Here is a 14,559-nt window from a genome sequence, read left to right as displayed (position 1 = left end):
GCCGACTCGGCAACTCTCCTGAGCCCGCCAGCAGTGAGGGTGAATTTTTCAACTCCAAACTTGGGTGAATGCGTCTGGTATATGATGCAACTTGGTATTTGTTCATGCTTTCATGTTCACCTGTGACGCCGCAAGCGCCTCCGCTCTGACTTGGAAGCGAGCCGCCGAAAGAGATGGATTCTGACGGAAGCTCCCGTCCTTGGGGAATGCGATCCGGCAGGACGTAACGACACCTGATACGCTTAAGGAGGCAGGAGTCCTTATCTGAGTGGGGCAGGCTCAATTCCCAGGTGAAGCACAAATGCAGGTAACCTTTGTTTGATTTGGTATAATGGTACCGTGTCTTACCAGCGCTCAGTGCTCGAAAATACTTTTGCAGTCTTTCCGAATGTTTTTCCCAAATTTGTGAACGTATCTGTTCCATTTTCCTTTTTTGGGCAATTACTTTGAGTGCTGAGAAGATGAAGTGAATGATGACAATTGAATTCCATCTCATAGAAAATCATGAACGAGGTATGTGTGAAGTTGATTTGGCAAATAGAACGAGCACAGTTCTACGATACGTACTGCAATGTAGCCAATAGTCAACTAAAGTGCTAACTAAAGTGTTGAAATCATTTCTAAGCTGCTGACCTCGGTCAACCAAAAGATGGACAAGCCGTCATGATGTGCGTTTGTGGAATTTCATGTCATGGCGGGGAGTGATTTCCTGTTGTTGTTTTTTTGGGTCCACCTATTGCAGCCACACTCCACCACGCAAAGCCAGCCATAACAAAAAGCGTGGCTGAAATTGCTATTCCATACGTCGCCGCATTCCTTCTGCTTGTTTTATCTTCATTTCCTGTTGAGCATTCATGTTTTCAGCACTTTCATTCCTTTGGTAATCGTTTTTCCACTTTTTGCTAAAAGCAATAAAAAACTGTGTCAGCCAGCCTTTCACATTTTCTAAATGCATACCTGACGTGGCGAGAATGGAATTAGAAAAGGAAAAACAACACCTCAATCTTGCTAAACAGAAATAACACAATATGATGTACAAGAATCTTCAAAGGAAGTCTTGCTTTGTTTTGTTTTTTTCGTTTTTTTTTAGAGGCTTGCTGCAAAGGAACTTTTTCCTACTTGCCCCAAAAAAGAAAAACCTGGAAGAGAGGAGAGTAGTAAGATGAAGATACATAATAAATACAGCATGTTGAGGCTGAATGGGAGAGAAGACCAGCAGGAAAGATTGAGGGCAGCTTGTATGCACTCATGTGCAGGCCATCTTAATGAGAGCCACATTTAGGTCAACATTGCTTCCCCCCCTTTCTCGCTGCTTCTCACGAGCCCCGCCTCACCCCACCCGGCCTCCTGAGAGAAGCCCAGCAGGACCAGAAGTGCACTTTTGCCCGTTAAACACCCACACGGCAAGTAAAAACTTGAAAATGGGGAAAAGCAACTGATGAGCACAATCGTTCCTTCTCGTAAAGGACACTTGTGGATTTTACACTCGAGACGGGAAAAATGAGCCAAAGGACGAATTGGTCGGCATGCGAGCCAGGTTGAGATCGACCAAAACGATTCCATTTTTTACATTCTGTTTAGTTACGTGAATAATATTCATTTTTCAAACAGTACAATACTATAGCGCTATTATTCTCCTTATTAAATACATTTGTTGGTTCTCAGGGGTTTGCTGAGTTGCTAACTATTTTGTTTTTTTATTGATGCTATTGTATCGTTCTTTTGGAAAGCAAAGTGACTGTTATAGATCCAGAGTCGGCTTCAGGATCGGCCAACAGTGCGAGCGAAATCCCAATGCGTCACCAGCTCGTACAAAATGGCTCCCGTCGGAAATCAGACACAAATCCAAATCCTGTAGGACGGAATACATTCCAATGTTTAATGCGCTCGACCTAATCCTGACTCGCAAGTCACAAGTCCCGGTCAGAAGAGCGAGTGGCAAAATGAAGAAAAACATATTTATAGTCACACTTTGAACTCTGAGCTCAGCTCACATTCAGGAAGGGTGGATTAAAAATGAGTCTGGTTGGTTGATCATTTCGACCTTGCCCACGACTAAGCCTGCACGTGCCAACTGTGTTTCTAATTATTATGTACTGTACGAGTTCATTTTCCTAAATAGTCAAGATGTCACCAACAATTCGGGCAATGGTGACCACATGGTGAGTTTTTCTTCACTTTCAACTCAGCTTCAACTGGATACTTTGCAGCGCGGAACGCAACAATGTCTTGCATGACAATTTGACTGCAGAACGCATTTGGTTCTTATTTTTATAGCATGGCAGGAAATTGACAGTTGAACATATATCACAGAGACACTTTTGTCACCTTGAGGCTTGAAACAAAAGTGTTCTCAGAAGGAAGTCGCACGCAATCATCAGTAGGTTGCAACAGATACAAACAGACTGGAAGAGTACTTGGGAATCGCCGATTTAACAGACAGAGACTCAAATGTTGATGTAACTTAAAGGCAGCGTTTAAACGTGACTGTTTTCCAACCATTTCATTCCCGCGTTGACCCGCGTCTCACTCGGGGATGCGCTGTCCTTTCGCACATGACGAATGGCGGCGGGCGTTAAATATGCAACAGCTCATTAACCTTCTGCGAGAACACGGCGCACAATAACAGTGCTTGGGCGGCAGCAATTATGGAGGAATCATGAACAGACATACATTTAAACTGTTTGGTTGTTTTTGTTTTGTTTTTTTGTCGTCACTCGCAGTTATGCATACAATACATTGTCATAAAAAATTAAACAACAACATAACGAATGTTCAGTAACTAGCCAAAAAATATGCTAAGTGTGCTTGCTTCAAAATGTTTATTTGTTAGTCCTGTAAAATATGTACTGTAGGATACTTTTGGAAGCAAACCGAAGGGACGACAGAAGACAGAAGACCAAAATCCAATCCTCAATCTGCTACAATTCCGAAGCAAAAGACAATTTTGTTAGTTTGGGGGGAAAAACGAATTTGTTTACTGTAACGCATAGAGGCAAGAGTACACTCTCACACTATACGTGTGTTTTCAAGATGGTTGCCATGTGAAGAAGACTGAGTGAACCCAGCCTGCCTTCACCTTCATCCTCAGTCCCATCTGACGTCCTGTCCTGTCCCTTGCACGGCGTCTCATTGCCCAAATTAAAACTATTATTTCCTCAGACTGTCTGAGCTTAAACGTGGCGCTTCTTTACAACTCATTTTCATCCCTTTCAGCGCTATGATCGCTTTCTTTTTCACCGACAATTCCATGAGAAAAACCACTGAAGAACAAACGCGCGCCATAAAGTGAAACTGCAAAGAAAAGCTTTATTAAAGTGCCAATCTTAAATCTCGTCACTGGAAAGCGGACAATCGCAATTATCCGTTTCACAAGGGCCCTCATTTCCTTCTCTCCGTGACGACTGCATTTCTTACAAGTCAACAAAGCAATCAATTTCAACACAAAAAAAAGACATTTTGCGGAGCTCAACCATTTCATGTTCAAGCCATGTGGTTTGAATTGACATCTTGGCTGAAGAGGAAAAAAAGAATTAGCCGTGAATCTGCCTAGTACAATTGGTTCAAATTTGGTCACAATAGATCAAGTTGGCCAAAATGATCCAAAAATGGCCACTTCAAACCAGATTGGCAGACGTGATGCGTCTTTTGTGTTTCTGTCTCGACAACAATTTTCCCAACAATGATGTTTGACAACATGCTATCGTGATGAGTTTATCAGGAAAAACAAAAAAGCTTCTGTCTTAATGTTGGTCCGGCGTGACTTGGAGGAGCTGAATTTGGAAGCGGGGCGGGCAGACGCCAGTTCCGCGTGTCACTGGCCCACTTCTTGGAAACGGCATCCGAGTCGACTTTCGCAACGGGGACCGCTCCAATTCAAACAAGAGTTGTTCGGCCTTGACGTTCGAGTTTTCCGCGTCCTTTTTTTTTTTTTTTAATCGAAGACGGTCGGGTATGTCGGCAAAAATGCACTGCTCACTTTTCAAACCCCAAAATGTCCTCTGAAAGCGAGTCGTATCCCATTTGCGCTCCCTGAAATATCCGTAAAGCCCAACAGACTGACGTCTCCCGTCTCATTGTCACAAGACGTTCTGAAGAGGACCCGATCAAAGCCGGCGTTCTATTGGAACAGCGCGACTCTCCCCGCGCGGCGTTCACAAGCGCGGCCCGCTGCCATCAAAACAAAACTCCCAAAGGATCTCGCCGCGCTTTCTTTCACTGCCATCGTTGTCTGCTTCTTTCGCCACATTGCCTTCATCATATATAACATCGAAATCCATTTATCCTCCAACAAAAACATTAATAGCTGTGGTTGCTTTTTGCGACTTCAAGTCCTTTGGATGGAAGAAGAGTTGTTTTCTATCCCCTTCGAGGTTATTAGGATGTCATTGCGCAAAGTTCGACTTTTCATCGCAAAACAACTTGACCCAATAATCGCATTCGTTTTATTCGTCTGTTTGATACATTACATTTGCTATTTTTTGGCTGTAAATACATTTCCTGTTTCTGAGTTTTTATCCTACTTTTTCTCACGGTGTCCCTGTGCTTGAGTCCTCAATTTTTTTTCTACGTACTGAACATCATCTGGAGCAATTCAGAATCAAAATGTTCAAAATTCAATTCAAAGGCGTGTCCATCTCTCCACAAAAGACGATTCCATACGTTTTTCAATACGCGGCTCACAATATGATGCGAGATAATCATTTCCAAATGCAGAGATTCACTTCCATTCGGTGCTATTACATTTTTGAATCAAAATGTTATGGCTGTAGCTTTTGCCATGTTTATTAATACGCAAAATCACATCAAAGTTCTCCAAAGCTCAAACTTTCCACGTTTATTAAATTCAAATATACAACAAATCATTAGCTGATTTACAGTATAGCTCATAAAACGTATTTTAACTATTTTAAAATACGGTTTGTCAACTTAAAACTGGGTTTATAATTGGATTGCTTTTGTTTTTTTTATGTTAACCTTACGACTTTTTTGGCTTTGACATGAAGTCCTTCCACGCCACCTGGCCAACTATCTACTCATAAACAATGTAAAAATAAATAAATTAATGAATAAATGTCCTCTTTTAAAAATGAGCTCTTAAGTTAAGTCACTTGTGTCATGCGTGTGTCCAGATGGAGCTTTACTAGCATCGCTTTGCCAATGTATTATTGCTCAATAATGCTCATCAGGGAAGGAAACAGATGTTCACTGTAAAAGCTTAACATCCCATTGTTAGCCGGGACATGAGGACAGTGTTTTGTTTTGTTTTTTATTATATTTGGGCGGCCGAATAGTCTGCACCATGCAGAGGGTTTGTGAAGGGTTTACATTTTTAAAGAGTATTCGTTTTTTTCTGAAAAGTTCAATTTATGTTCTGAGGTAACTTGCACCCACTGGGTAATTATTACGACTATATGCAAGTAAATGTGTTTTAGCTGAACAAAGCAGAAAACAAAACAAACTTATCGTGAGCAAATGAATATTCAAGAAAGCCTGCAGTGTCTTTTTATGATCGTGTTTTCTCCTTGAATGTGGACCGTATCATTGACTGGTGTGAAAAGCGACACGAAACGACGCTTGTGTGTCCCCTAACAAGAGTTGCCGATTCCCGTCAAGGACGGGAAACTACTTGCGAAATCACAACCGTTTTCTTCCACTCCCACGCCCTCAAAATTCGACTGTCAGTTTGGGGTTTGCCTGGCGGTGTTTGTTTGTAAGAATTCAAAAGATGCAAGAAGAACCACATTTTTTTTCAAGGGAGAAAAACACTCCTGACCCGACCTTGCATGATGACTCACCGTCACCGGATGCAGAATTCCAATTTTATTTTCCTGAAATACAGTCAAGTAGGGCCAAACAACCTAGAAAAATAACCTACGAGTAATCGTGATTTTTTTTCTGACCCCAATATTGCAATTTCGAAAAATTATTTTCCGAATATTGCCATCTATATGCAATTAATCAACAATTAATTCCACACGACTGGCAGCATATTTAACCAGTGACGTGCACCGAACATTGTTTAGATGAAGATACCAAAAGTTTGAATCTTGAATGTATGACTGGGAGCTGAAAAGCAAAGAGTGAATGAGAGCTTGGCAAGCGCGCCCGATGGCGGCTTACTGCTGACTTTGCTCAAACGACGCCAAGCGGAAACGAGCGTACAAAATCCAGATGTCGACAAAGCAAGAGCGAGAGCGAGAGCGAGGAAAGAAGCAGACGTGTTGCGCAGCTCCTTTCGTGTCAGCGGAGATCCGTGTGATTATCAGAGCTTGGAAACAAGCAAATATGTCGTTTGGCTCCGTCGACGGTGCTGTTTGCCTCACTTTGTTTTCCCCGCAGAGAGATGACAGACGATGACACCTCTTGTTGCAAACGACAACAAAATATGTTAATGAACAACAGCAAAAATAGCTCGGACGATTAAGGTGAACTAAAAATACCATTTCAAAGTCTACTTTAAAACACCCATCTGGATTCTTTCGACGCATCACTTTCAATGACATTTGCCAACTGCAGGTACAGCAAAGTGGTCCTCTCAAGGCGCATTTATTTCATTGAGACTTGCGGGCGCTATTATCCACGACACACGCAGAAATGATTTTCTCCAAGTCAATTTCCCAACGCATTCAACGCTCTGCATGTAAATTGCACGCTGGAATTCTATTAGCCGGCAATCCTTGCAGGGCAGAGTATGAATTATGGATTAATGAATTCCCCGGATTGCATCTTGTTGTCTCTGCTGTATATCAGGACCACACACAAGTAGTTTGAAACACGGCACAATCGGCGAGAGGTTATCGACGGCGCTGTGTGGAAGGTTCTTGCTCAAGGGCTTATTTGGTCGCAAAAGCAATGATGACAGCATGAAGGAAGCACGCACACGCTGGGCCAAGAGGCACAATTCCCAACGATGGCCATTTGCGACCGTTTGGGAATTGGCGGAAACTCGCTCAGAAATCCGACTCGGCTGTTTGGAAGTCAACGAAAAATGTCTTTTCAAGCAAGCCACTAAATGTTTGCGTGCCAATTAGGGCGGCTGGATGCTTTAGCAAAAAAAAACACAAAATGTTCTTCTGATCTTCTCATGTTTTTTCCCCAAGAACATAGAAAGACACACCACCAATGTGAATTTTCTATAAGATGTCCTCTGTGAGCAGCCAAATTTGTAAGAAGACAAAAGCGCAAACAATTTATGCGCCATAAAACGCTGACGCCACGTGTGCACTTGCTAATAATGTCAACCGGGTGAAATATGGCCGCCGCCGCGCTCGGCGAGGTGACTTATCGCCTAATCATTAGGAGGCGTGCGCTGATGTGACAGGACCTTGTTGCAGCTGCTCTGACACTTATTTGCAAAACAAAATAGTGACTCGTTATCTCCATTTTTGCAAGCTGTTGAAACACATCCAGATATTGATTTTCATCCGCCTTCCGCAATTCTTTTTAGTGAGTTAACCTTAAATACCAGCGACGAGGGAATCAAGTCACATCGCTTAACAAAAGTCACATGACTTGACTCATGTCAAGCTGCCCATTTTCGGATCCGTCATTCCACTCTTAAAAGTCGTGCGTCAAAAGGAACTCAAACTGGCTGCGCGATTTATAAACCGCATTGGGCCAGCACATGAGTCCAAATTTTGTTCCAACAACAGGTGAAAATTAATGAGTTAAAGTGACAGAGAAATGGCTGACCGTGTTGTCAGTATAGCTGCGGTTCAAAATAATACAAATTTTATGATACCAACATTTGAAGAAGTTGCAACTTTTCTCTGTCGGGGGTCGCCATAAGCGAGATTCATGTTTGGACTGTCCCAACTTTTTGAGATACTCAAATAGATGGATGGGTCCCTTTTTTTTTTTTACCCAACTGTTTAGAGTGTCGAACAACAATACGAAGGCTGCTTTGAGACTATACAGTAAAGCTAACTAATTGCACTGTATTCTTCATATATGTTGTGACCGAGCAAGATTGCATGACTTGACTTATTTGCTTCACCCAAGTCAAGACTTGGCAAGACTAGCTTGAATTTAGTGAAGACTTGACTTGTCTTTTTAGATATTTTCCACCGTAACTTGGGACTTGCTTGAAAGTTGAACGTTCCGACTTGTGACCCGCACGTACCATATGTGACTCCCCCCCTGCCGCCCTCTACTTAATACAGAGCACTCCATTGTGTCGGTATCTTCTCTCCCAGCCATTTGAGCGTCCGCTCGTTAGCATGCGCGCCGACGCTGCTACGCAGACCAACGCGTGACCGCGACTCATCCGGCGCGGTTACGTTTCTCGGCACGACTCCCATTTCCTCCGTTCCGTTCGTTTCCATCATTAGGATGCGAAATATCCTTCGCTGATCACCGTCGGTCGCGCGGGTCCCTGAAAACCGGGTCGGGCAATCGTCAACAGCAACAAGCGAAAAACGGACTCTTTGAATCTATTACGGTGCACAAACTTTTGGGATTCCACTTTTTTTTTTAAGACTCATTCTTTACTTGGTGGTGTGCTATGAGATTTTTGTTTGTGTGAAACGGATGCCTTGTTTTCATGAGGCTGGCTTATATAAGATGGGCTCATGATTATGTACATGCATGCAAGATGCATGTTGTTGTTGTTTTCCTGATTGATTAACAGGCCACAGTCAACACATCAATCCAACCATGACGTTCTTGTGACAAAGAAAAGACATCGATGTTGCGCGGTTTGTAATGACACATTCAAGCATGTCACATAAATAAGCATTCTTTCTAGTTGGTGTTGTTTACAATTTCTAACATGTCAAAAGTGAATGAGGTTGTCTGTAGTACATGAACAAGATGGGCCAATTGATAGCATCAAACTTCCTCCCCATTTGTCCTCTGCCAAGATGGCCGTCAGGGGCCAAGCGGCGACATCTGCACAGAACGGCACCGAGCCACGTTTGCATTCTTTTACATCCACAAGCTCGGCCGACTGCGTGTCAACAAGAACGGATAGCATGCTTGGGTTGCTACAAAAATGGACAAATTCCCAAGTTAGAAATGTTGAGAAAGGATTGGACGGCTTATATTTGATTTGGACCGGTAGAGAGCTCGGCGATGATCATGATGTACTCGCCTGGATAAGTCACAGATGACCATTCAGGTCGTCAATGACAACAGAGATCACAATTGTCTTGTGTCCTTCCCTGGCAGACTGCAGCACAACAGGCAGACATCAAATTGTCTGCAAACAATCCAATTATTTGTTGGACACATATGAATACATTTTCATTTGTTGAAATGCATTAAAAGCCAAGCCCTGATTTATTTTATCTTTAGTCTTGTTCGACACTCAAGTAACTCTCGTTACAACATTATTTTACTCGTGTAAGCCAGGAGTTCTCTCATTTTTTTTTTACAAGCGTTATCTCAACAACTACTTTGTTTTCTAATTACCACCATGATGGCCAACATTAAAATATAGTACTAGCCGCTTTCAACGTAGACTTGATCTGCAAACTTGTGGAAATATGTGCATTTTATTTTGTGAAACACTGACTGGGGATGACATGACAAACAACAACAACAACTTCAAGTCCACACGTGCATGCAGCCGAAGCCAAAATGCCAGCGGCAATTTTCTGTTCCAGTCTTGCATGTTGGCATTTTCTCTCACATCTGAACATGACAAGCCGATGTTCACCCCGTAACCAGGCAAGGTAAAACTCAAAATCTTATTTTGCGTTCAAAAGGAGAAACCTTGAGAACCACAGAGACCACGGATGAGGGTCCCGAAACATGCGTGAAAACGCATTCAAATTTGCACACGTTGACTTCGAAGTTTCATTTCCTTATTTAAAGAATGAAATAACAATTTGAAATTGAATTGAATTGTGCCATTGCAGCTCTAGTTAGGGCCCATGCGGCAACTGCTGCAAGGTTCCTATTGTTTGTGTAGAAATTATTCTCATTATTGGGGACTTAAAGATGCTTGAAAACTCATCAAACTCTGTGGACTCGCTTTATCCTCAACTGACGAGCAAACCACACTGCAAATCACTGGTGTAATCATTTGAAAACATTTCAACGTGGAGACAGATGAGAAGTTGACCGACCTGAGCTGAAATGTCCGCCTCCCTCTTGTTTCGGCCTTGAGAAAGCCATCTTGCCGTCACTGTCCGTCCTCTCTGTGACCCTTTTGGAAAGCAGAAAACACAAGCAGAAGATTAACAGTCTGTTCTGTTATTTCCAAATTAAGCTCTGCGGTTCTTTCCGTCGTTCTTCCCATCTCGCCAAACGATGACTCGTTTCGCTGAGAAGAATCACGCGCCTCACCTCAAACTGGGCAAAAAAAAATCTCCAGACATGAAGTTGAGTCGTGTGATTCACACAAAAACTGAGTCTGGAAGCTTTTGTTCAAGCGGGAAGGCAACGAGAACAACAAAAGACTCGACGTGCCCCATTTGCATCAGTAAACAACAAAGATTGGCAGAGAGATGCGTGCCTTTTTATCAAAAAGGAAAATAAAATTGCTGATCGACTTGTTTCTACAAGGTAAGGCAGATCAAATACCTCAACCGCCCCCCCCACCCCTTTCCAGGAAAAGTCATGATTACTCGCGGATAAAAGAATCCATAAAATGTCAGCGGCAGCACTTGGGCCTGGAACGGCTCCCGACAGGCGAGAGCAAACATGTCAGTGGCATTTGAGCCAAGACAAAGAAGAATTGAAAAGGAGAGGCCGCGTCCCAGCGCGGGACTCGTCCGTCCTTTACAGCCTCTCATTTGCATAAAATTCAATTGCAGGCAACGAGACGCTGACGCCATCTCAAAACACAAAGTATCACAAGTGGAACGCGAGGGGAGGCAAATTGATTTGGATGAAATAATAAGAATGCAGACGCATCAAAAACGATAAAACGCTCATTTTTCTTGTGCTTCCGAGCAGAGGCTGGGTCAGTTCTTGAAAAAATAAAATAAAATCAACTGTTGTGATTTGGTGCTGTACACATCAACAGAATTGGACACCATGTGCAGCTGCAGGCTCCAAAACACAAGCAAAAAAAACAAAAAAACATTGAAATTGACATCATCCTCCTTTGGAGAGAAGCGCCCTACATTCATAAACGCTACGTGTGCACCTGCGACTTGAGTGTGTACTTTACCGGAAAATGCACAAGTCATCTCAACAAATTTTGCTTGAAAAAATCTTTGATATGGTGGAAAAAAAAGTTGTTTCAAAAAAGTCACCACTGTTGTGCTGTTGTACTTACAGTGCCATGAAAATGTGTTTTTTTGCATACTAGAAAATCCTTCAGGCTAATGTTTGCCCATCAGTTTGTAACTGATCAATTCACAACATTGACAAAAGGCGGCACGTCCTTGGGGAGTCATTAAAAAAAAAAAAAACGAGTCCACAGGTCCGAGGCTGAACTTGAAGTCGACTTCCTTTGAGGAGTGAGTAAACGAGGCAGATGGCGTCATTAGGAGCTCTTAAGCTTCGGCGTGCTCTGCGCTGATCGTTAGCTCGCTGGGTCGTGATTTACCGAGTGGAGAAAAAAAAAAGCGAATAATGTGACTACAATCGACAATCTGTGACTACATCAGCAGGTTGCAGTGTCGAAAAAACAACGATCAATCGAGACAGCAGCGTTTTGATGGGGAGGCTGCAACCTGGATATGAGACGCGATCCGGATCGCGCTGCACTTGTGCCAAACTTATGTTTCAGTTCGGGCTGAACCCTTTTGAAAAACAATCATTGAAATTTTTTTGCCGCTCAATATGATATAATAAACACTATAGGATTTGTTGGAAAATTAAGTTTTGTTTTTCTTGATCCACTGAATAGTTCATCCATTAAAGACATCACTTTTCAGACAACACATTGTTTCTGTTCATGTCGTGTACATCCAATATTTCACACATTCTGTTGACATTCGCACGGTCATACAGCCTCCAGACCTTTGACACTCAAGCGGCCCCATTTCTTTTTCAATCACTCTGCCATTTCCTCTGCGGGCCCCTGAGGGACTCTCGGATGACACTGGCACTCATAACTCATTCAAACAGTGCGGCGAGATCGACTGTATCAGACAAAGATAGGAAGGAGAGGAAGAAGGACGGGCACGGCCTTCTTATCTTCTTGACAAATGCTTGTTGGATTTCCCTTTTGTCAAAGGGATGCTGCAAGGTCTCTTCATGAACACGCGGACGATTGTACATACATATACAACATGCATATACATACATGCATACATGTGTACATAATATATCAACGATTTGAACTGTAAAATTGTTTTTCTTATTCAAAACTTGCAAGTGCATCAAACCGAACCGAAAAGAACCATTTGAATACATTTTTTTTCTAATCAATTCCAAGTGCAAGTGTTGAAAATCGGCCTGCTCAATCCACTAAATTTCCGCTCATTGACGACTCCCCGCTATTCACTTTTGTATAATAAACAATTGGTCATCATCACCGGTGCCTTCGCGCTTCGGGTATTAGACAGCAAATGAAACAGTGAGCGATTTGAAGCCACCTGGGGCCACCAAAATAATTACAGAGGAAGGAAACAGGACGGAAGACTTTTTGAAATGATGATTATTATTATTCATCATACTCATTTACGGGTGTCTGATGCTTGTTACATGGCTGACTGGACCCTTTGGTGCTGATTTGTTTTGTTTTGTTTGATAAAGTTTTGAACTGAACGATTTTTGTTTTCTTTTTCAAAACAGAATATTTCTACTCCTGAAAAAAGAGCTGAAAAAACATATGAAGGTTTGACATATAACGAGAAAGTGAAGGAAGTCGAACATTGCCAAAGATGTGTTGTGAACTTTCATCCATCCAGCCGTTACTTAAATGATTATATTGGGGATTTACTGTCATTTCTGCATCCTCCTGTATTTTTAACAATTGAATACTTTGCAAAATTAGCCCTTGTTGAGGCTGACAACGGTTTATAGTAGCTAATAGTCCACCCAATATGACTCCTTTTGTTACCATGACAACCAGGGGCAGCACTTGGGTCTTCTGGAAAAATGACAAAAGCATCTTTATTCACAGTGCTGTAGGCAGAACCAGCTATTTGTATACAAGCCAAAAAAAAAAAAGTTAATTTGCTCTAATATAGCCTCGTTAAACCTCCGTGGGTGTTGTTCTTCTTTTTTACATACTGGTTGGTTCGTTTAAGAGCTGCAACAGCATTTAGAGCGCAACAGGAAGCATTGATAATGGAGAACTCTCCTCCCCTACTCCATGAGCATTTAACACACGGCAACTCCAAACTCAATTATGACTAACGCGACGGAGCCCACGCAAGCCCACCAGAGGCGACGACCTCGAGATGTCTGTTGCGTTGAGCGCGAGCGGGGACGATGTGGCACATCGGGGATCCGGAAGGAGCTCAGAAAGAGAAGTTGCGCTGATGATGAAGCACGAGAAAGATCCGCTGCGACCTCGCAGCATCACAGATCTCGGTTTCACGGCAACAAGACGAACTGAATGCTGCGCTTTCATCAATGGCAGCTGTTGTTCCGCTCGTCCACCAGTTCACATGACCGCATATGTCATCGAGTCTTGTCAGTACATTCAAATTACAGGGAGGAGGTCGATTCTGCATTCCAAAAAAAACATATCAGGTTTATGTGTTGGTCATATTTAGCAGTTTATCACAAGCCTCTGCTAACAGTGGTAAAATCATAATAATACTAAATGTTTGTGTGAAAAACATTTAAAAATCACTCATCGTGTTTTGTTAGGTTGGAGTTGCCTGACAGAAATTTTGCAGGTGGCTACTGTCTCATTTGAATTGCAATGAGAGAAGCAAGTTTTTGCCATGCCATGGCAAAATTGTCAGCAGCCCTAAAATTTCTTATTCTAGAATCGCCCCTGCTGCAAGCGCCGTTCGTAATTCGAAAAGCGTATCTCGGTACCGTCGTAACCGTGGACAAGCTTTTCATTTGGAACCAACACGACTTTGCCTTTTAAGGACGGAGAGAGCAAAAAAGGGCAGCGGGGAACAACCAAAGTCAAAGATGCCAATTTGGGACTTGAGTTCGAAGCAACAGAAAACGATGAACCGAGAAACGTACGGCGAATGACTCATTAGGCCAAAAGAATGCCAAACTTGGCTTTTCGGAAAGTTTCTCTGGCATTAAATACGGCGTGAAATCCGTCCAAGACGCTGTGAAATGACTCGTTGTAGCATGTTTTATTTTTTTCGTCAGCATCCACGCGCAACTGGTTGAAATGGAATCCAAGTTTGACTTACCAGCGCCGCTGGCTCGTCCCGGGTTGCCGTTCAGCGAGAAGAAGGCGAGAAACAAGAACAAAGATGCGCACGCCGCCGGCGATATGTGGCCATTTTTCTGCCTGTGTTTACTGTACATCCCTGTGACCCTCCGTGGTGCCGCCGCGGCCGCCCCGTCCTCCCTCGTCCTCGCCCGGCTGCTCAACTCTGCTCGCCTCTGTGCTTCCCCTTCGTTCTCCGGTTCGTATGAGTGTTCACCCGCTTGCAGGAGGCGGCGACGCATCCGGCTGGGGCCTTCAAAATAAAGCGCGGCGTTGGCATGGGCCACGAGGTTGAATTTTACTAT

General features: G+C 43.1%; 1 protein-coding gene across 2 annotated transcripts in view; it reads right to left on the bottom strand.

Moving 5' to 3' along the window:
* adam19a (ADAM metallopeptidase domain 19a) overlaps window positions 1-14,459 on the bottom strand; it is a 40,506-nt gene extending 26,047 nt beyond the window's left edge. For both annotated transcript variants that reach the window (XM_077498985.1, XM_077498984.1), the window contains exons 1-2: window positions 14,235-14,459; window positions 10,074-10,153 (exon numbers count right to left, since the gene is read on the bottom strand). In XM_077498985.1, coding sequence (XP_077355111.1) covers window positions 10,074-10,153; window positions 14,235-14,352 — 198 coding nt within the window. In that variant the 5' untranslated portion in view covers window positions 14,353-14,459. The remainder of the gene's footprint in view (window positions 1-10,073; window positions 10,154-14,234) is intronic.
* Between the last annotated feature and the right edge of the window lie 100 nt (window positions 14,460-14,559).

The sequence above is a fragment of the Festucalex cinctus genome, chromosome 16 (genome assembly GCF_051991245.1).
Source record: "Festucalex cinctus isolate MCC-2025b chromosome 16, RoL_Fcin_1.0, whole genome shotgun sequence".
In the NCBI taxonomy this organism is placed as follows: domain Eukaryota; kingdom Metazoa; phylum Chordata; class Actinopteri; order Syngnathiformes; family Syngnathidae; genus Festucalex; species Festucalex cinctus.
Note: the sequence above shows the minus strand (reverse complement) of the source record. Positions and strands in the feature narration are given on the sequence as shown.